Raw genomic sequence first — 21,737 nt, forward strand, 5'->3', positions numbered from 1 at the left:
AAGAAGAGGTTAATTCTTTTAAAAACTGCCATTTCTAGAGATATTGTGAGGTGTGATTGAGCTACTCCTCCTGACAGTTTGATTTCTTTTATAACCAACCTAAGGGGTTCATGTTAATTCAGCAGGCTGTTGGTGGGCACCTGTGGTGTGTGAAGCTTCCCAATTGGGATGTGAGAATGAAGATGTGGTGTCTGGTCTCAAGTTGCTTGGAGCTTTGAGTTTTATTCTCTTGTCTTAAATGTTATTAAGTTGTTCTGAAACCCCCTATGCTACATAAACAGTAAATGTCACTTTGTCTTTTTCTTTTCCAAAGAACTAAGCAAAAAAACCTTTTGTATAAAATTGTAACTGCCCTTTGAGCCAGCAGTTCCACTTCTGGACATTTATCTTATATTTTTTCCCTAGACTCTTCATTAAGTAAATGTATATATTTTCCTCCTATATTTCACCTAGCTAACTCATACTCTGTTCTTTCATCTTGGTTTACATGTTACTCAGATTCCTTTCTTGACTATCTAGTAAAAATCTATACTATAGAATCTATACAAATTACAATCTGTACTTTTCCACAGTACCTGATTCTTCATAGACCTTATCACACTTTACCATTTGGTGTTTCTCTGCTATATCCATTTCTCTGCTAAGACTGCTAGTTCTGTATTGAGGGTCCTGTGTCCGTCTTTTTCAGTGTTTCATCTCTGGAGCTGCAGCATGACTGATGAATAATAGAAGATTTTATATCACAACCTAAACAGCTTTATTGAGCTATAACAATAATCTACACATATCTAAGTGTATAGGTTGATAAGTTTTGACATGTGTTCATATACACTCATGAAGTCATCACCACAATCAGGATATTAAACTTAGGGCTTCCCTGGTGGCGCAGTGTTGAGAGTCCGCCTACCGATGCAGGGGACACGGGTTCATGCCCCGGTCCGGGAAGGAAGATTCCACAGGCCGCGGAGTGGCTGGACCCATGAGCCATGGCTGCTGAGCCTGCGCGTCCGGAGCCTCGGTTCCGCAAAGGGAGAGGCCGTAACAGTGAGAGGCCCACCTACCGCAAAAAAAAAAAAAAGATATTAAACTTAGCTACCATCCCCAAAAGTTCCCTTGTGCCTTTCTGTAACTGGCCCTCTGTTCCTCCCTCTCCCCTCTCAGTCCCTAAGCCACAACTGCTCTGTCACTGTAGATTCGTTTGTATTTTCTAAAGTATTATATACATAGAATTACACAGTATGTACTTTTTTGTCTGGCTTCTCTTACTCAGGATAATTACTTTGAATTTATTCTTGTTGCATGAGAGAGAGATTTTGAAATCCCTGGCTATAATTGTGGATTTTTCTCTTCTTCCTTGCAGTTCTGTCAGTTTTTGCTTCATATATTTTATGTTGCATAAACATTATTGATTATTATGTTCTTGATAAATTGACCACTTTATCATTATGAAAGAACCTTTATATCCTTGGCGATAGTCTGCCCTGAATTCTCCTGTTTGATAGTAAAATAGTCACTTCAGCTTTCTTCTAATTAATGTTACCATAGTGTATACATATATATCTTCCATTCTTTTACTTTTAACCTATTTGTGTCTTAGTATTTAACATGCATTTCTTTCTTTTTTAAAAATTTATTTTATTGCAGTATAGTTGATTACAATGTTGTGTTGATAACATACATTTCTTTTTGGCAAAAATAGTTAGGTCTTTTTTATTCAAACTGATAGTCTTTATCTTGTGATAAGACTTTACATTTAATGTGTTTATTGATTTTGTTAGGTTTGGGTCTTTCATCTTGCTGTTGGTAGTCTGTTGGTCCCATTTAGTCTTTGGGAGAATGGAAGTTTCCTGCTTTTCTGCCTTCTTTTGGATTGAGTATTTTTAAATGAATCCATTTTTATCACATTTGTTGGCTTATTAGCTATAGCTCTTTGTTTTGTTATTTTAGGGTTTATAGTATACATCTTTAAATTATTACATGGTGCATTCAAATGGTATTGTACTGTTTCATGTGTAGTATAAGAACTTTACAAAAGTATACTTCCATTTCCTTAATGCTATTGTTGTGCATTTTACTTTTACATATTACTATAAACTTGTAATACATTATTATTTTTGTTTAAATAGTTAATTATCTCTTAAAGAGAAATAAAAAGTAGAGAAAAAAATCTTATATATTTACATTTCTGGTGCTCTTCATTCCTTTATGTAGATCCATATTTTTATCTGTAAAATTTCCTCCACCTGAAGGACTTTTAATATTTCTTGCAGTGTGGGTCTTCTGGTGATTAAATATTTCAGCTTTTGTATGTCTGAAAACATTTTTATTTTGCCTTGATTTTCAAAAGATACTTTTGCTATGTGCGGAATTCTAGGTTAACAGCTTTTTGCTTTCAATACTTTAAAGATGTTACCCTTGTCTTATTACTTGTATTGTTTCTGATGAGAAATTGTATGTTAGCCTTTTTTTGCTTTTTTTTTTTTTTTTTTTGCAGTACGTGGGCCTCTCACTGTTTTGGCCTCTCCCGTTGCGGAGCACAGGCTCCGGACGCGCAGGCCCAGCGGCCATGGCTCACGGGCCCAGCCGCTCCGCGGCATGTGGGATCTTCCCGGACCAGGGCACGAACCCGTGTCCCCTGCATCGGCAGGCAGACTCACAACCACTGCGCCACCAGGGAAGCCCTGTATGTTAGCCTTTGTTCTTTTATGCATAATATCTTTTTCTTCTCTGGCTGCTTTTAAGACTTTTCTCTTTCATATTGGTTTAGAGCGGTTTGATTATGTTGTGTGTTGATGTGGTTTTCCTCATGATACTTGTGCTTGGGGTTTGTTGAACTTCCTAGATCCATGGGTTTATAGTTTTCATCAAGTTTGGAAAGTTTTCAGCCATTATTTCTTCCAGTTTTTTTTTTTTTTTTTCCCTCTGTTTTCTCCTTTGAGGAATCTAGTTACCCATTTTTGGATTACTGGAAGTTAACCCCAGCTCATCAATGTTCTTTTTATTTTTTTCTGTTTTTTTTTAAATCTTTCTTTGGGTTTTTTTGTTTGTTTTTTTGGCCCTGCTGCGCAGCATGCAGGATCTTAGTTCCCTGACCAGAGATTGAACCTGTACCCCCTGCAGTGAAAGCATGGGAGTTTTAATCACTGGACCACCAGGGGAGTCACTTAAATCTGTTTTATTTTGGATAGTTTCTATTTTCATGCCTTTAATTTCACTAATCTTTTTTTTGCAATGTCTATTCTGTCATTAATCCCATCTAGTGTATTTTTCATCTTAGCTATTGTAGTTTTCATCTCTAGAAGTTTGACTTAAATGATTTTTAATACCTTTCATGTCTCTGGTTGTCATTTTGAACATTTGGAATGTACTTTAATAAATATTTTAATTTTTTTAATTTAATGTTTCATTAAACATTTTAATGTTTTAAAACATTTTAATGTTTTGTTCTGCTAATTATAACTTCTGTGTCAGTTATGTGTTGGCTTCTGTCGATTGGGTATTCTCATTGTGGGTTTTGTTTTCTTTCCTCTTTGCATGCCTGGTAATCTTTGGATGCAAAAAGTTGTGGATTTTACCCTACTGAGTGTAAGACATTTTTGTATCCTTATAAATCTTCTTGAACTTTGTTCTGTGATGCAGTTGAGTTACTTGGATTAATTAGATTAATTCCACGAGGTCTTGGCGTTTATGCTTTTTTAGCCTTGTCTGGAGCAATGCTCAGTCTATGGCTGATTATTCCTCACCACTGAGACAAGACTTTTCTGTGTACTCTGCCTATGAATTCGGAGTTTTCTCTGGTCTGCCTAGTGGGAACAGTGACAGCTCCTAGCCTTGTGTGAGTACCCAACACTGTTCCCTCTAATCCGTTCAGATGGTTCTTTCCCTAGTCTGGGGTAGTTTGCTCAGACATATGCTATTAGTTCTCTGCTGAATATTTGAGAGAGACTCTCTGCAGATCTCTGGAGTTCTCTCTCTCTATGGCTCTCTCTTCTCTGGTACTCTGTCCGATGAACTGTAGCTGTCTTGGTCTCCCCAGACTTTCAGCTCAGATTCCTCAACCCAGGGAGCTGGTCAGGTTCTACCTCACTTTCCCCTCTTTGTGCTGTGGGCTGGAAACTCACTCATGGCACTAAGCTGGGGCAGTAGTAGAGCTCACCTCATTTGTTTCTCATCTCTTAATGATCACTATCCTTTGTTGCCTGTTGTCTTGTGTCTTGAAAATTATTGTTTCATGTAATTTTGTCTGGTTCATTTTATTTTGTCTTACTGGTTGTTTCTGAGGGAGGGATAAATCTGATTACTATTATTCCATCTTGGCTGCTCAATGCATATTTTTAAGGGAAAAATAATTTTATAGAGTAGTAGAGCTAGAAACAAAATTAAAATGGGTTAATGAGGGTAATGAGAAAATGGGAGTGTAGACTGTTTTCTAGAGAAGTTTGAGAAGTACATGGTGGGAGAGAGCTCTGCTTTGAGTGCAGAGCGAAGAAGAGGAAATCTTTTTCATGTGTTTTGAGAGTGGGGAAGTTTTCAGCATATTTAAGTGGAGGAGAAGGGGCCAGTGGAGAGGAGATAACCTGAGGAGAGGCCTAGAAGAGGCAGGAGAGAATGGAATCATAAACAGCTGTGAGAATTAGCCTTGGAAGGGAGAAGAGGAACCGGGAGATTAACACTTACTCTTTTTCTTAGGTGTCACATAGCAAATACTTCACATAATTTAAACTTGTCAATAATTTCACAGGATAAGTATTATTAACTTTTATTACAGGTGAGGAATCAGGGTAGAAAGTTAGGTAACTTAACCTTAGCCATCAGTGGCTAACCTGACCCTACAGCTCGTGCTTTTTCTAATGCACTTTGTGGTCTCTGGGCTGTTTCTTCAGGGCAGGGAGAATAAAAGCTGGCGAAGGTTTAGGCTATAATTGGAATAAAGGGATAGAAGAGCCATGTAACTTATTTATGTAAGTTTACTATAAAATTCATGCCTACTCTTCTGGAGGAAAATTTGGGGAAGAGAAGCAGATCACTGTGTTATGGTGCAGAAGCATTGTATAGAAGAGTAGTGGGAGCAATGCTGCTAATTCTAGCCCTGCCTTGTTCTGTACATTTTGCTTCAGAACTAATACACACCTGTACTCTTGCTTTTTTACATCTTTATATGCAAAGAGCAAACACAGTAACTAGGTGAACAGAAGACTTAACTGATCATTTTTAGAAGATAAATGGTCTAAGAAGTGACCTTTGTGAGTTAACGTTCTTTGGCCCTTCCCCTCCTTTAAAAAAAATACTGTACTTTGCTTATGTAAGTATTAGATTGAAACATATTCAGTTGGTGTCAAAAGAGTTGAATATTGACAATTTCATGTGGTTCAACCTAACTGTATTTTGAAAGGACAAGAAGCAGTAATTGTGACCATTGTTAGCATGATTAGGACACGGATCATGTCTGTTTTATTTACGAGTATTTGCCCAGTGCCAAGCACCATGTCTGGCACGTAGTAGACATTCAATAAATAATTTGTGAATGAAAAACTATAGGTTTTTGAGGTTCCATGCATGTTTTATAAGAAATATAGGTAAAGATTAAGGGAGATTCCCTTCTTGTTAGGCCCTAAGTTCTTTTTCATAGAATAAGAGAGAAGGCTTTTTCAGCAAACTGTTTTATTTCTAATGTAAGATAATGTTAATAAAATATTTTACTACAGTGGCTTCTTAGCCCTCTGTTAAAGAGGTTCCTCTTCTTCAGTCATATCAAAGATCGAGCTGGATTGGAGACTCCCTGCTGTCCACCCCTCCCTTAGTCTTTACAAAAGAGCCCCATCAGTGGTTAAGCTCTGTCACATTCTGGACATTGCTTTTCTCCTTTCATTTTTCTCTGCCTGCCCTTTTATACTCAAGTTGATTGACAGGGTAAATGCAATAACTTTTCCTTTCTCATTTGGGGCCAGAGAGGTGGCCTTTTTCTGAGCACTGTCAGCTTTTGCAAAATAGCAAGTATGTAATGTGCCCTTCATTTGTGTCCTAATAACCTACATAAATTAATCTTGTCAGAATGCAGCAACCTAAGACTTAGACTATTTCATGGTTTCCTAATAATGGTTTTCCAGAATCAATACAGTTACAGACGAGGTGTTGTATCAAGGCAAAGGGCTAAGAAGTCTCTGGCTTGTTCAGGTTTGGTCAGGGGTCTTTGGTACAAATATGAAGAAAATGTATTTGTTGTATCATTGCCTAATATTACTGCTTTGGAACATTCTGTTACCACGTACACTTCCTGCAGCGTCGAGTTGAATCCACACAGTGGTGCTAGAAAAACAAGAATTAATGATTGTTTCCCTTCTAATCAGTGAATATGTATTTTTACTTCCTTATAAAATAAACACTTCCTTGAGTCATGTAATAATTTCCTCAGCCTCTATCAAATCTATCACAAAGTTATAATGATTTAACCTCTGATAGGTCTCCAAATTTCAACCATCCTTTACCTGGATGACTGCAGTAGCTTCCTGGTAGATCTTCCTGGGCTTACTTTACTTTGCTCTGGTCTGTTTTCCATAGGTAGTTATAAGTAACCTTTTTTTAATTTTTTTATTTTTGGCTGCGTTGGGTCTTCGTTGCTGCGCGTGGGCTTTCTCTAGTTGTGGCAAGCGGGGACTACTCTTCATTGCGGCGCGTGGGCTTCTAATTGCAGTGGCTTCTCTTGTTGCAGAGCATGGGCTCTAGGCATGCGGGCTTCAGTAGTTGTGGCATGCAGGCTCAGTAGTTGTGGCTCGCGGGCTGTAGAGCACAGGCTCAGTAGTTGTGGCGTGTGGGCTTAGTTGCTCCGCGGCATGTGGGATCTTCCTGGACCAGGGCTCGAACCCGTGTCCCCTGCACTGGCAGGTGGATTCTTAACCACTGCGCCACCAGTGAAGTCCCTATAAGCAACCTTTTATACATTCGAATCTGGACTTTACTCTCCCGCTTAAACGTTCTTAAATGAGCTCTTATTACATTGAGTTTATCAACAATGATAAATAAAGGCAAGGCCTTTTGTGATCCAGCTTCTGCCCAGTTCTCTAGCTTTATTCATCTGTTGCCTTTCCTTGTGCAGTTCTCCATGTTGCTCTGTATTTCAGCCAGTCTGGCTGACTTTTAGTTTTTTGAACACAAGTGTTTCCTTCTACTTTCGCCTGCTCTCATTTTGCCTGTGATAAGTAGTTTGTGTGTGTGTGTGTGTGTGTGTGTATGTGTGTGTGTGTGTGTGTAGGGATGTTTCTTAAGTTAACTCTACCTTGTCCTTTGTAGCTTGGCTCAAATTTTTTAAAGCCTTCTTTAATCTCCCCAAGTAGATCAGCTTCCAGTGTTATTTGTTCTCACAGTATCCAATAATTTTCCTTTATAACATTTATTACAGTTTAATTATATATTTATTTATTTGACTAACGTCCATTTCCCCACTGGATCATAAGTGTTAAGAAGGTAGATTCTGTGCTCTTTTCTCATCATTGTATCATTTGTGCCTATTAAAATATTTGCTAAATAAATGAATGAATAAATGTAAGTCAGCCAGGCCTCAAGGCAGGTAATAGAAGTACGAACAGGTGAGCATTTGGGGAAAAAAGATGAAAATACTTGAAATCAGAATACAGTAAGGTGAGCTTCATAATTAAGGTAAAATATTGGCCCAGCATAGTCTACTTATGTATCTCCTGTTGGAGCAGAAATTAATTCTAGGTCACTGGTAGCCCTGAACTATAAGTTTCTCTCTACATAGAAGGGAAGGAGGAGTGGGAGGCAGAGATCAGGCTTGGCAGATTTAAAATTACGGAAGCAGGACTTCCCTGGTGACGCAGTGGTTAAGAATCTGCCAGGGTTTGAGCCCTGGTCCAGGAAGATCCCACATGCCACGGAGCAACTAAGCCCGTGCGCCACGACTACTGAGCCCGCATGCCACAACTACTGAGGCCTGCGCGCCTAGAGCCCGTGCTCTGCAACAAGAGAAGCCACTGCAGTGAGAAGCCCGTGCACCGCCACGAAGAGTAGCCCCCGCTCACCACAACTAGAGAAAGCCCGTGCGCAGCAACGAAGACCCAATGCAGCCAAAAATAAAATAAATAAGCAAATAAATAAATAAAAAGGAAACATAAAATTATGGAAGCAGCTAAGAGAGTAGATCTTAAAAGTTCTTATAACTAGAAGAACAGTTGTAACTATGAGGTGATGTCTGTGTTAAGTAAACTTATTTTGATGATCATTTCACAATAAATACATATATCAAATCATTATGTTGTGTACCTTAAACTTATACAATGTCATATGCCAACTACATCTCACTAAAGCTAGAACAAGGTAAAATAAAGTTATGGAAGCTTCCAGTGCCCTAGTGGAAAAAACACTGTTCTTTAAATAAGAAACCTTGTTTCTGTTCCAGATATGATCACTGTTTTGTTCTGTACTCTTGGGAAAGATGTAGTATAGCATTAGAGAAGTCACCATTTGCACTTACATTTATTTCCATAATTATTTTATGGGATAATAAAAACATTCTCTTTATTTCTTAATGTGTGGTAAAAAATGAGGTGATAGAGGTAGAGCATTTTAAAAAGCACACACTTTATAAAGTGTACTTAATATTTGCCCAGAAAACAGGAAATCTTTCAATTTTATGATTTCTCTGTTCTTTTTATTTATAATTACAAGGAAGAGGTACCTAAAAGAAAAGAGTGTGGTATGAAGAGCTCTATCTCCTCTGGCCACTGTATTCTGAGTTCTGTAAGGGCAGGGGCCTTGTCAGTTTTACTCTCTGTTTATCCTCTGCGCACAGTGCCTAGTAGGGGCCCAGAAATTGTTTTTGAAATGAAAAATGTAGTGAATTGTCCTGAGGCCTTGGTAATTAGTATTCTGTGATTTTTTTGCCTTGTTGGCATTCTGCAGAAAAGAACAATCTGAGGCAGAACTCTTGATGTTTGTTTATTTTTCTTATATTTCAGCTGTGGCAGAAGTAAAACTTCGAGATGATCAGTATACACTGGAACACATGCATGCTTTTGGAATGTATAATTACCTACACTGTGATTCATGGTATCAAGACAGTGTCTACTATGTTGATAACCTTGGAAGAATTATGAATTTAACAGTGATGCTGGTAAGAAAAAAATTTGTAATACTAGGATTTTCCAATAAATTTGTTACTTAATTTTCCCTTTTCATCTAATGTCTAGAGAATTGAGGTACACATACCTTTAATATATGGAATCCTATCATCAGTTTATGTAAGACTTCATTTTGTTTAATTCAATTTTAATTTTTCCCCTTATTCCTGTTACTTAAATTTACTTATTCCCCTCCACTCTTACCAACAGGCAACTACTGTGATGTGTTGTATATCTCAATATTGATGTAACTGCTTTTTCTATGTGAGTAGTTAATCCTATGACAGTGGATTTATCTGTTTTTTTCCTTTTAGTTAATTTTTGCTTTATGTATTTTTAAGTATGTTAATTGGGTGCAGACATTTTATCAATAGGATTGTTTTGTCTGTTATGCAACGTCCTTTTAACATTATAAAATATCCCTCTTTATCTCTGGGCTCTGGGAATAATTTGTCTTGAAGTCTTCTGATATTAATATAGCTGTCCTGGCTTTTTTTGTTTGTTTGTTTAATTAGTATTTGTCTTTTTCTTTCCGTTTTCTTTGAATTTGTCAGTGTTGTTATTTTTAAAGTGTGTCTCTTGTAAAGAGCATATAGTTGGGTCTTGTTTTTTATCCAGAATGACAATCTTTGTCCTTTAATTGGCTTAGTACATTTATATTTAATGCCATTACTGATATGGCTGGGTTTATGTTACCGTTTGCTAATTCTTTCCATTTTGTCCCATCTGCTCTTTGTTCCTTTGTGTCTCTCTTCCTATCTGTTTTTTTAATTCATCACAGTTTTTCTTTTTAAAAATTTTCTTTCTTAAAATTCCACTTAATTTTCTCTTTTAGCTTTTTATTTAAACCTGTTTGTATTGTTATTATTTTTAATGGTTAATGTAGAGATTGTAGTACTCATCCTTAATTTATCCTACTTTGCCTCCAATTAATGTTATTCCACTTTAAAAAAAATGTAAAAATCTTACGATATTATAATTCCTTTTACTTTTCCATCCTCTGAGCTATTGTCATACATTTTATACTTCTTCATATGTTGTAAGCTTCACAATACATTGTTAATGTATTTGCTTTAAGTAATCAGTGGTCTGTCAGTAGCTTCCTGACTACTCTGCTCCTTTCAGCTTTCCTTTGTGTTGCATGTACAGAATAATCTATCCAGTTTGCTTGTTTAATCTTATCACTTCTCATTTAAATTCCTTAAATATTTCCTTTATGACAAAATCCACACTTAATATGTGATTTTAGAATAGATAATGCATTCATGTGATTTAAAAAACAAGAAATTTAAAAAGGTATTTAGTAAAGTCTCTCTGACCCCAGTTTTATCTGTCCTGTGTTCAGTACCCCTTTTCCCTCTGTAACTTCTTCTTATTAGTTTCTTGTATATTCTTCCAGAGGTGGGGTTTTTTGTGTGTGTTTTTGTTTGTTTGATTTTGATTTTCCTGGCAAGTATAAGCATAAAGTGATGTATTTGTTTAAAAAATACAAACTCCTCACCTTGGCAAATGCAGCTTATAATGCCCTTTTCTCCAGCCTTGTCTTTCACCACTTTGTACACTACATTCTAACAATACTAAACTCTTGCAGTTACTGAAACATGCTCTGTATCCTTTTCCCTCCAGCCCTTTTCCCACATAATTTACTCTACCTGAAACATTCTCTCTTACTTGTGTGTCAGGTTGCTTCCCAGTCTTCACTTGAGTTTCAGCTAACTATTTCATCTAGGAGGCTTGATGACGTCCTCCCTTTGTTCCCCCAGGGATATTCAAACCATTGGCTCTCAGATCTGCATGGACTTTGAATTCCTGCTAGGCCAGGGGTTGGCAAACTTCTTCTGCACGGGGCCAGATAATAAATGTTACAGGGTTTATGGACCAGTCTTATGTCACAGGTGCTCAGTTTTGCTGTAGTAATGTGAAAACAGCAGTTCACGATATGTAAACAGTGATTGTGGCTGTGTTCCAGTAAAACTTTATTTGCAAAACCAACAGGCTAATGTGGCTCATGGGCTATAGTTTGCCAACACTTGGTCTAGGCTGTGCGTCTTTCTTATATTTCTGTAATCCTAGCAGCCAGCAGAAGGCTTAATCAGTATGTTTATACAATGGATAACAGTTGTTTAAAGCTTGTTCTTACTCTTTGGAGTTGGCTTTTCATTCTTTTTTTTTTTTTTTTTCCCTTTGTGGTACGCGGGCCTCTCACTGTTGTGGCCCCTCCCGTTGCGGAGCACAGGCTCCGGATGCGCAGGCTCAGCGGCCATGGCTCACAGGCCTAGCCGCTCCGCGGCATGTGGGATCTTTCCGGACTGGGGCACGAACCTGTGTCCCCTGCATCGGCAGGTGGACTCTCAACCACTGCGCCACCAGGGAAGCCCGGCTTTACATTCTTGATAGGATCTTTTTATTCTTCAGGTACAAGTATGAGTCTGGTTTGTTGAGATAATTTTACTGAATAAGAAAGATTTATTTTTCTTCAACAAACATGTATTGAATACTGCTGCATGCTTTGTAGCCACACACACAAATAAACTGATAATGTCACAGCGGAAGTAAGGATAAGATGCAGAAGTAGTATGGAGGAGGAAATAGTTTACTACTATGCATGGCTAGGAGAGGGATGTGGATAGGGTCACATTTTAGAGCCAGAAGCTTGGTTTTATCAGTTCACTCATTGATAATCATGATTTGGGATACTAATTCCAACTTAAATCAAAAGATTGGAAATCTAGAATTAAAGTTCATGACTGTATTTACAATACTGTAGATAAGCAGTGTGGACTGGTCAGTATATTTTTCTTCTATTGCAGAGTTTCCATAGAAAATAAAATTATTTTTTTTATTTATTTATTTTGAGGAGACTATTTACAGCTTTCTTTTTTTAAAATTTTTAAATTTAATTTTATTTACTTTTTATACAGCAGGTTCTTATTACTCATCAGTTTTATACACATCAGTGTATACATGTCAGTCTCAATCGCCCAATTCATCACCCCCCCAACCCCACCCCCATCCCCCTGCGGCTTCCCCCCTTGGTGTCCATACGTTTATTCTCTATATCTGTGTCTCAACTTCTGCCCTGCAAACCACTTCATCTGTACCATTTTTCTAGGTTCCACATACATGCATTAATATATGATATTTGTTTTTCTCTTTCTGACGTGCTTCACTCGGTATGACGGTCTCTAGATCCATCCACGTCTCAACAAATGACCCAATTTTGTTCCTTTTTATGGCTGAGTAATATTCCATAGTATATATATACCACATCTTCTTTATCCATTCGTCTGTCGATGGGCATTTAGGTTGCTTCCATGACCTGGCTATTGTAAATAGTGCTGCAATGAACATTGGGGTACATGTGTCTTTTTGAATTATGGTTTTATCAGGATATATGCCTAGTAGTGGGATTGCTGGATCATATGGTAATTCTATTTTTAGTTTTTTAAGGAACCTCCATACTGTTCTCCATAGTGGCTATGTCAATTTACATTCCCACCAACACTACAAGAGGGTTCCCTTTTCTCCACACCCTCTCCAGCATTTGTTGTTTGTAGATTTTCTGATGATGCCCATTCTAACTGGTGTGAGGTGATACCTCATTGTAGTTTTGAGTTGCATTTCTCTAATAATTAGTGATGTTGAGCAGCTTTTCATGTGCTTCTTGGCCATCTGTATGTCTTCTTTGGAGAAATGTCTGTTTAGGTCTTCTGCCAATTTTTGGATTGGGTTGTTTGTTTCTTTAAAATTGAGCTGCATGAGCTGTTTATATATTTTGGAGATTAATCCTTTGTCCGTTGATTCGTTTGCAAGTATTTTCTCCCATTCTGTGGGTTGTATTTTTGTCTTGTTTATGGTTTGCTTTGCTGTGCAAAAGCTTTGAAGTTTCATTAGGTCCCATTTGTTTATTTTTGTTTTTATTTCCATTACTCTAGGAGGCAGATCCAAAAAGATCTTGCTGTGATTTATGTCAAAGCGTGTTCTTCCTATGTTTTCCTCTAAGAGTTTTAGAACGTCGGTCTTACATTTAGGCCTCTGATCGATTTTGAGTCTATTTTTGTGTATGGTGTTAGGGACTGTCCTAATTTCATTCTTTTACATGTAGCTGTCCAGTTTTCCCAGCACCACTTATTGAACAGACTGTCTTTTCTCCCTTGTATATCCTTGCCTCCTTTGTCTTAGATTAGTTGACCGTAGGTGTGTGGGTTTATCTCTGGGCTTTCTATCTTGTTCCATTGATCTATGTTTCTGTTTTTGTGCTAGTACCATATTGTCTTCATTACTGTAGCTTTGTAATATAGTCTGAAGTCACGGAGTCTGATTCTTCCAGCTCCGTTTTTTTCCCTCAAGAATGCTTTGGCTATTCAGGGTCTTTTGTGTCTCCATACAAATTTTAAGATTTTTTGTTCTAGTTCCGTAAAAAATGCTATTGGTAATTTGATAGGGATTGCATTGAATCTGTAGATTGCTTTGGGTAGTATAGTCATTTTCACAGTATTGATTCTTCCAATCCAAGAACATGGTATATCTCTCCATCTGTTGGTATCATGTTTAATTTCTTTCATCAGTGTTTATAGTTTTCTGCATACAGGTCTTCTGTCTCCCTAGGTAAGTTTATTCTTATGTATTTTAATTTTTTTGTTGCAGTGGTAAATGGGAGTGTTTCCTTAATTTCCCTTTCAGATTTTTCATCATTAGTGTATAGGAATGCAAGAGATTTCTGTGCATTAATTTTGTATCCTGCTACTTTACCAAATTCATTGATTAGCTCTAGTAGTTTTCTGGTGGCATCTTTAGGATTCTCTATATATAGTATCATGTCATCTGCAAACAGTGACAGTTTTACTTCTTCTTTTCCAATTTTATTCCTTTTATTTATTTTTCTTCTCTGATTGCCATGGCTAGGACTTCCACAACTATGTTGAATAATAGTGGTGAGAGTGGACATCCTTGTCTTGTTCCTGATCATAGAGGAAATGCTTTCAGTTTTTCACCATTGAGAATGATGTTTGCTGTGGGTTTGTCGTATATGGCCTTTATTATGTTGAGGTACGTTCCCTCTGTGCCCATTTTCTGGAGAGTTTTTATCATAAATGGGTGTTGAATTTTGTCAAAAGCTTCTCTCTGCATTCATTGGGATGATTATATGGTTTTTCTTCTTCAATTTGTTGATATGGTGTATCACATTGATTGATTTGCGTATATTGAAGAATCCTTGCATCCCTGGGATAAATCCCACTTTGTCATGGTGTATGATCCTTTTTTTTTGTATGATCCTTTTAATGTGTTGTTGAATTCTGTTTGCTAGTCTTTTGTTGATGATTTTTGCATCTATATTCATCAGTGATACTGGTCCGTAAATTTCTTTTTTTGTAGTATATTTGTCTGGTTTTGGTATCAGGGTGATGGTGGCCTCATAGAATGTGTTTGGGAGTGTTCCTTCCTCTGCAATTTTTTTGATGAGTTTGAGAAGGATGGGTGTTAGCTCTTCTCTAAATGTTTGATAGAATTCACCTGTGAAGCCATTGTTTGTTGGAAGATTTTTAATCACAGTTAATTTCATTACTTGTGATTGGTCTTTTCATATTTTCTATTTCTTCCTGGTTCAGTCTTGGAAGGTTATACCTTTCTAAGAATTTGTCCATTTCTTCCAGGTTGTCCATTTTATTGGCATAGAGTTGCTTGTAGTAGTCTCTTAGGATGCTTTGTATTTTGACGGTGTCTGTTGTAACTTCTCCTTTTTCATTTCTAATCTTACTGATTTGAGTCCTCTCCCTCTTTTTCTTGATGAGTCTGGCTAATGGTTTATCAATTTTGTTTATTTTCTCAAAGAACTTTAGTTCTTTGAGAAAATAAAGCTTTTAGTTTTATTGATCTTTGCTATTGTTTTCTTTGTTTCTATTTCATTTATTTCTGCTCTGATCTTCATGATTTCTTTCCTTCTGCTAACCCTGGGTTTTGTTTGTTCTTCTTTCTCTAGTTCATTTAGGTGTAAGTTTAGATTGTTTATCTGAGATTTTTCTTGTTTCTTGAGGTAGGCTTGTATAGCTATAAACTTCCCTCTTAGAACTCCTTTTGCTGTATCCCATAGGTTTTGGATCGTCGTGTTTTCATTGTCATTTGTCTCTAGGTATGTTTTGATTTCCTCTTTGATTTCTTCAGTGATCCTGTTGGTTATTTAGTAACATATTGTTTAGCCTCCACGTCTTTGTGTTTTTTACCATTTTTTCCCTGTAATTCATTTCTAATCTTGTAGAGTTGTGGTCAGAAAAGATGCTTGATATGATTTCAATTTTCTTAAATTTACTGAGGCTTGATTTGTGACCCAAGATGTGATCTATCCTGGAGAATGTTCCGTGCACACTTGAGAAGAAAGTGTAATCTGCTGTTTTTGGATGGAATGTCCTATAAATATCAATTAAATCTATGTGGTCTCTTGTGTCATTTAAAGTTTCTGTTATTTATTTTCATTTTGGATGATCTGTTCATTGATGTAAGTGAGGTGTTAAAGTCCCCCACTATTATTGTGTTATTGTCGATTTCCTTTTATAGCTGTTAGCAGTTGCCTTATGTATTGAGGTGCTCCTATGTTGGGTGCATATATATTTATAATTGTTACATCTTCTTGGATTGATCCCTTGATCATTATGTAGTGTCCTTCCTTGTCTCTTGTAACATTCTTTATTTTAAAGTGTATTTTATCTGATATGAGAATTGCTACTCCAGCTTTCTTTTGATTTCCATTTGCATGGAATATCTTTTTTCCATTCCCTCACTTTCAGTCTGTACGTGTCCCTAGGTCTGAAGTGGGTCTCTTGTAGACAGCATCTATATGGGTCTTGTTTTTGTATCCATTCAGCAAGCTTGTGTCTTTTGGTTGGAGCATTTAATCCATTTACGTTTAAGGTAATTATCGATATGTATGTTCCTATGACCATGTTCTTAATTGTTTTGAGTTTGTTTTTGTAGGTCCTTTTCTTCTCTTGTGTTTCCCACTTAGAGAAGTTCCTTTATCATTTGTTGTAGAGCTGGTTTAGTGGTGCCGAATTCTCTTAGCTTTTGCTTGTCTGTAAAGCTTTTGATTTCTCCATCGAATCTGAATGAGATCCTTGCCAGGTAGAGTAATCTTGGTTGTAGGTTCTTCCCCTTCATCACTTTAAGTATATCATGCCACTGTCTTCTGGCTTGTAGAGTTTCTGCTGAGAAATCAGCTGTTAACCTTATGGGAGTTCCCTTGTAGGTTATTTTGTCATTTTTCCCTTGCTGCTTGCAATAATTTTTCTTTGTCTTTAATTTTTGCCAATTTGCTTACTATGTGTCTTGGTGTGCTTCTCCTTTGGTTTATCCTGTATGGGACTCTCTGCGCTTCCTGGACTTGGGTGTCTATTTCCTTTCCCATGTTAGGGAAGTTTTCGACTATAATCTCTTCAAATATTTTCTTTGGTCCTTTCTCTCTCTCTTCTCCTTCTGGGAACCCTATAATGCGAATGTTGTTGCGTTTAATGTTGTCCCAGAGGTCTCTTAGGCTGTCATCATTTCTTTTCATTCTCTTTTCTTTATTCTGTTCCACAGCAGTGAATTCCATCATTCTGTCTTCCAGGTCACTTATCGGTTCTTCTGCCTCAGTTATTCTGCTATTGATTCCTTCTAGTGTAGTTTTCATTTCAGTTATTGTATTGTTCATATCTGTTTCTTTGTTCTTTAATTCTCGTAGGTCTTTGTTAAACATTTCTTGCATGTTCTTGATCTTTGCCTCCAGCCCTTTTCTGAGGTCCTGGATCATCTTCACTATCTTTATTCTGAATTCTTTTTCTGGAAGGTTGCCTATCTCCACTTCATTTAGTTGTTTTTCTGGGGTTTTATCTTGTTACTTCATCTGGTACATAGCCCTCTGCCTTTTCATCTTGTCTGTCTTTCTGTGAATGTGGTTTTTGTTCCACAGGCTGCATGATTATAGTTCTTGCTTCTGCTGTCTGCCCTCTGGTGGGTGAGGCTATCTCAAAATAATTTTATTTGATAGCTTACTTGACATGAATCAGAGCAAAGACTAATATGTCTTTGATTCCTTTTCCTGTCCTATTGTCTAGCTTCTGTGGACACCTTAGAATAATTTGTTATAGTTCCTTATTTGGTTTAGTCTCTATTTGCCTGTCTGTTGACTCATTAAAGACACTAAATACACACACACTCTATATACACTATATACTGGATAGTATATGCACACAGCCAGATGCCCTATAGACATACATGTGTGCTATATTGCCCATACATGATCATACACATCCATACTCTGCATATGCATAGTTAGTATTTTATTGTGTGTTTTAAATTTAAGGGATTTTACTTTTTTTTTAAGATTCCGTTATATTTTGTTTAGAAAGACAAATCTAAAATCTGGATATTCTTTAAGAATATTTACTTATGGAGCCTAACTCAGTCACATAGTCTAATTTAATACTATTCATTCAACATTCAAAATGTTTATTGAATACTTGCTATATGTTATGCATTATTGTAGGCACTGGGAATGCTGCAGTATACAAAGTAAAGTCTCTTCCAGCTTATTAATTTACAGTAGAATATGAACAGCTTCCTTCCCTCTCTTCCCCAATTTGAACTTAACATTGAAATAACAACCTCTTTTGTATGTTTGTACATGTTCAAAGCAATGTACATCTTCCTAATTATAGTGTACATTTAAATTTGTTTAGTTTCCTGGTAAAATTGGAAAGTTGTGTTTTTTTTTCCTCTTCGAAAGCAATAAGGAAACTATAATTTAGAATGCATGACTTCTGGGAAAGTTTCTACAAGGTGCATTCTTTCCTAGTTCTCAGTTGTCATTCTCATCCCTGAATTCTTTTAGCACTTCATATGTATTCTCTTTTTAGCAATTGGATTACAAAGTCCTTGAATTATTTAGTCAAAAAGATATAATACCCACTCTAAAAATAGTTTATTAGACCCTCTATCAAAAAGACCTACCATATACCTATATATACCTTTTTTGTTTTTTCCCCCAACTGTTAAGTGACAACTGTATGTTTGAGTGAGAATCCCCTGACCTGAATGTTAGTTTTTGTAAGTTATATCTCCTGGGCTGGCAGGTGTCCTCAGAGAGGAGTCCTCTGGTTTCTTGCCTGAGAAGCATTAAGGCCTGATTTTGGCTTTCTGGGATCCAAAGGAAAGAAAAGAGCTTGTAGTCTCATCTTTTAATATGTGGGGATTTGCTAATTCCTCCGTTTTCTTTCATTGGTGTCCTTTACCCCTGTGCTTAGCTAGGCCTGATGGCCAGAGTCAGTCTAGTTAAAACTTTCATTAGAGAAATCTCCAGTGTTTTGCTAGAGTGGATAGTCTGTTTTATTGGGGAGAATTGGCTTTTTTTTTTTTTTACCCAAGAACATGGTATGTCCTTTCATTTATTTAGATCTTCTTTTATGTCCTTAAGTAAGAGTTTTATAGTTTTCCCTTGATCTTATGCTTATTAAGTTTATTCTTGAATATTTTATGGTTTCTGCCTCTCATTAATATAGTTTTTTGTTTTCTTTCCTAGATGCTTATTGATAAAGACAATTTGTTGTATAAGCAGTCACCTTATTTGACAATTGAGTAATTTTTACCTACTCCCATTTAGGTTTTCAAAGTACATAGACAGTTCCATCCTTAGCAAAAGGAAATGGTTTTATCTCTCCTTTTCCAGTATTTATGAAAGTAGAAATAACATTCCTGCGTCATTTTATTTTTGTCTTATTGAGGTTAGTAGACAGAACCTCTGAGACAATGTTGAATAATAATGTGGACTGCAAGTATCCCTGTTTAGCTTTTGATTTTAATTGTAATGGCTTTTAAATTAAGAGAATACTTATTGTCAGTTTTAGATAAATAGCTTTTATTGTTCTAAAGTTGCTTCTTTGAGTTTCTGTTTCTGTTTAATGTTTTTATTATGCCTGCTGAATTTTATTGCATGCCTTTTCAGAACCCACCTATTAATGATTGTGTGCCTTTTATTAATTTGTCAGTGTAGTGAATTAAATTGATATATTGTAGTTTTAAAATTAATTTCGTAATTCCTTAAGTTCCTGGAATAAATTATTTTTGGTTAGAGTGTGTTATTCTTTTGATACATTATTGGTTTCTATTTGCTGACATTTGTAATATTTGTATTTGTTTTCACAAGTTATATTGGTTTTTGGTTTTGATTTTGTTGATATCTGTCAGATTTTGATTAAAGTTTTTTTCTGGCTTCCTTGAATTGGAGAGCTTTTTGGAACTGGAATAGTTTCAGATTGGAATAATCTGTTATTATTTTTCTGATCAGCAACAAAGGAAATTGACTTGCTCTTTGAACTGTGGTGGTGGCAGGTGGAGAGTATTGGCTGCTCGATACTCATTGACTTTTTTTTAAAGCAGAAAACAGTTCTAAGATACATTTTATTGTCTGATTTTTTTTTTTTTTTGAGTCAAAAGCACACATGCACAAATCCCAGAGAGGTTCTTTTCTTGTGGCTGATTTACAAAAATGACCATCCATGTTAATCTGGGCTAAACACTATTGTGGTCAAGATGAAGGCTGTAGGGCCCAAGAAAGGAAATCCACAAGTTGCTTGACCGTTAGGTTTGTCAGGAGCCAGCAGGTGGCAGCAGTTCAACACACAGGTTTATAGAGGCATTACACTTCTAAGTCAGTCTAACTTGTGGTTTACAATTGTTAATTTTAGAGAAATGTCAATTGGGAGGAAGTACAGTTAGGAAGTAGAAAATTCCTTAGGAAAGAAAAATAAATTGTGTTTTAAAATTTGGTTCTTTATTATTTTGTCATTTTATTATGATATTAGGGCTTATTTTAAAGTAATGTGTTCTGTTTCTTAATATTTATGGAATTAATTTTGTCCTAATTTATTTTTCCGTTTATCTGAAAAACTCATGTTTTTGCTACTAAAGAAGAGCGTCATCTTGTGGTGCCTCTTTAAATTGCATGTAAAGATGGAGAGGAGAGTTACTGGATTCCATTTGAAGCATGCATTTGTGAGGTTGCTTGTTAGTCCAGCTCAGTTGTATGCCAATATGTTCTTATCTAGACCTGAATCTAGCTTATTTTCTACAGCTGAATTTATTAATAGGGAGCCAGTAATTTACCTGGTTAAAGAAAAACGAGTGGAGTAAGTTCTTGGAACTGTGTGTGCTTAATGCATTATTGAAAGCTTTGTGGTACATAAAGATGTTACTCAGTCAAATTGCAATTAATTTAAAACACCCTTCCTTAAAGCTTTAGCAAAAAAAAAAAAAAAGGGTGGGGGCAGAAAAAGGAAGACTTTTTTTTTTCTTCCAAATAAAATTAATAGTTATTAGTGATAAAAGCCTTTCTCCAGAAAGAGATCACTCCCTTTTAAAAGGGCAAAATTTTAAATGTCAATGTCTAATAATACTAGTAAATGGCATCCTTATTTAATTTAGCTTGACCAGTTTTTTGAATAGTGTTTTCTGTAAATGTACATGTATTAGAAAAATGCTTTGTTAGTTCAGAGCTTGTCTCCTTGTAGTTGTAACTAAGAGATCCCCAAATGGTTTTGAGATGTTTTCATAAATATGTACAGTTTATGAAAACAGTACTTATTTACTGTTTAGTGTCATTTATATACAATATGTGGACATTGAGATTTTTGTATTATGTTTTGTTGACTCAGAAATCTAATTAAAATACTGCGTAATATATTAGCCTGAAAGAAAAACTGAATATGGTAGTTTTTAGGGTTTTTTTTTTGGCGGGATGGGGAGTTATTCTATAAGTTGCATTGAGTTCTGGGGTATCATTTGTTTAGAAAAACTTGAGAATTGGTTTCTTCTCAAGAAAGTGTGGAATACAGGAAAGACCAGCTTTTGGAGTGTGGTCAACCAAGATTTGAATATTGGCCCTGCCATTTTCTAGCAGTGGAATTCCAGGCAAATTATTTAATCTTTTTGCACAGAGTTCTTTATCTTCTTAAAGTGGGATAATAATTTCAACTTCATAGGGTTTGGAAATAATTAAATGAGATGGCAACAAGTCAAAGCACTTATTTAATACAATACTGTACATTGTAGTCATTCAATAAGTGCTCCATTTATCAATGAAATTTTAATTCATTTGCAATTCACCTGTGAAATGTTAGAATGATTTTCAACAGGTTTGAACATAGTTACGTTAATTTTTTTTTTGGCTGGAGGAAGAAAATGATTGGGTGGGACCAGGACATTATAGATGCACATTACATAAAGCTTTATTATTAGGACACTGTAAAACTGTTATTGAAGGTTATTCAGAAATAATTTAGTACTCTAATTTACACAAGAAAATATTTTATTGGTACAGTCCATTTAAAATTAAAATGTACTCTTTGAGAATTAGTTTTCAAAAATCAGGAACATTTAGGTTCTTTCACATAAATTATCATATAACTTTAAGATACTGTATGTTTTCTTTTGAATTTTAATTTAATTTTGGCTTTACATTTATAGACTTGAATATCTTAATCATTCTACTAGATATTGCACTCATTTATCTGATAATTAGGTACCTAGCAATCTCAGTTATGTGGAACCTTGTATTTAAAAGAAGATGGCTTAAAG

General features: G+C 36.0%; 1 protein-coding gene across 2 annotated transcripts in view; it reads left to right on the plus strand.

Annotated features, from left to right (window-relative positions):
- NUDCD1 (NudC domain containing 1) overlaps positions 1-21,737 on the plus strand; it is an 89,407-nt gene that overhangs the window by 2,780 nt on the left and 64,890 nt on the right. For both annotated transcript variants that reach the window (XM_067711480.1, XM_067711479.1), the window contains exon 2: positions 8,973-9,127. In XM_067711480.1, coding sequence (XP_067567581.1) covers positions 8,973-9,127 — 155 coding nt within the window. The remainder of the gene's footprint in view (positions 1-8,972; positions 9,128-21,737) is intronic.

Source organism: Pseudorca crassidens, chromosome 17 (genome assembly GCF_039906515.1).
Source record: "Pseudorca crassidens isolate mPseCra1 chromosome 17, mPseCra1.hap1, whole genome shotgun sequence".
NCBI lineage: Eukaryota > Metazoa > Chordata > Mammalia > Artiodactyla > Delphinidae > Pseudorca > Pseudorca crassidens.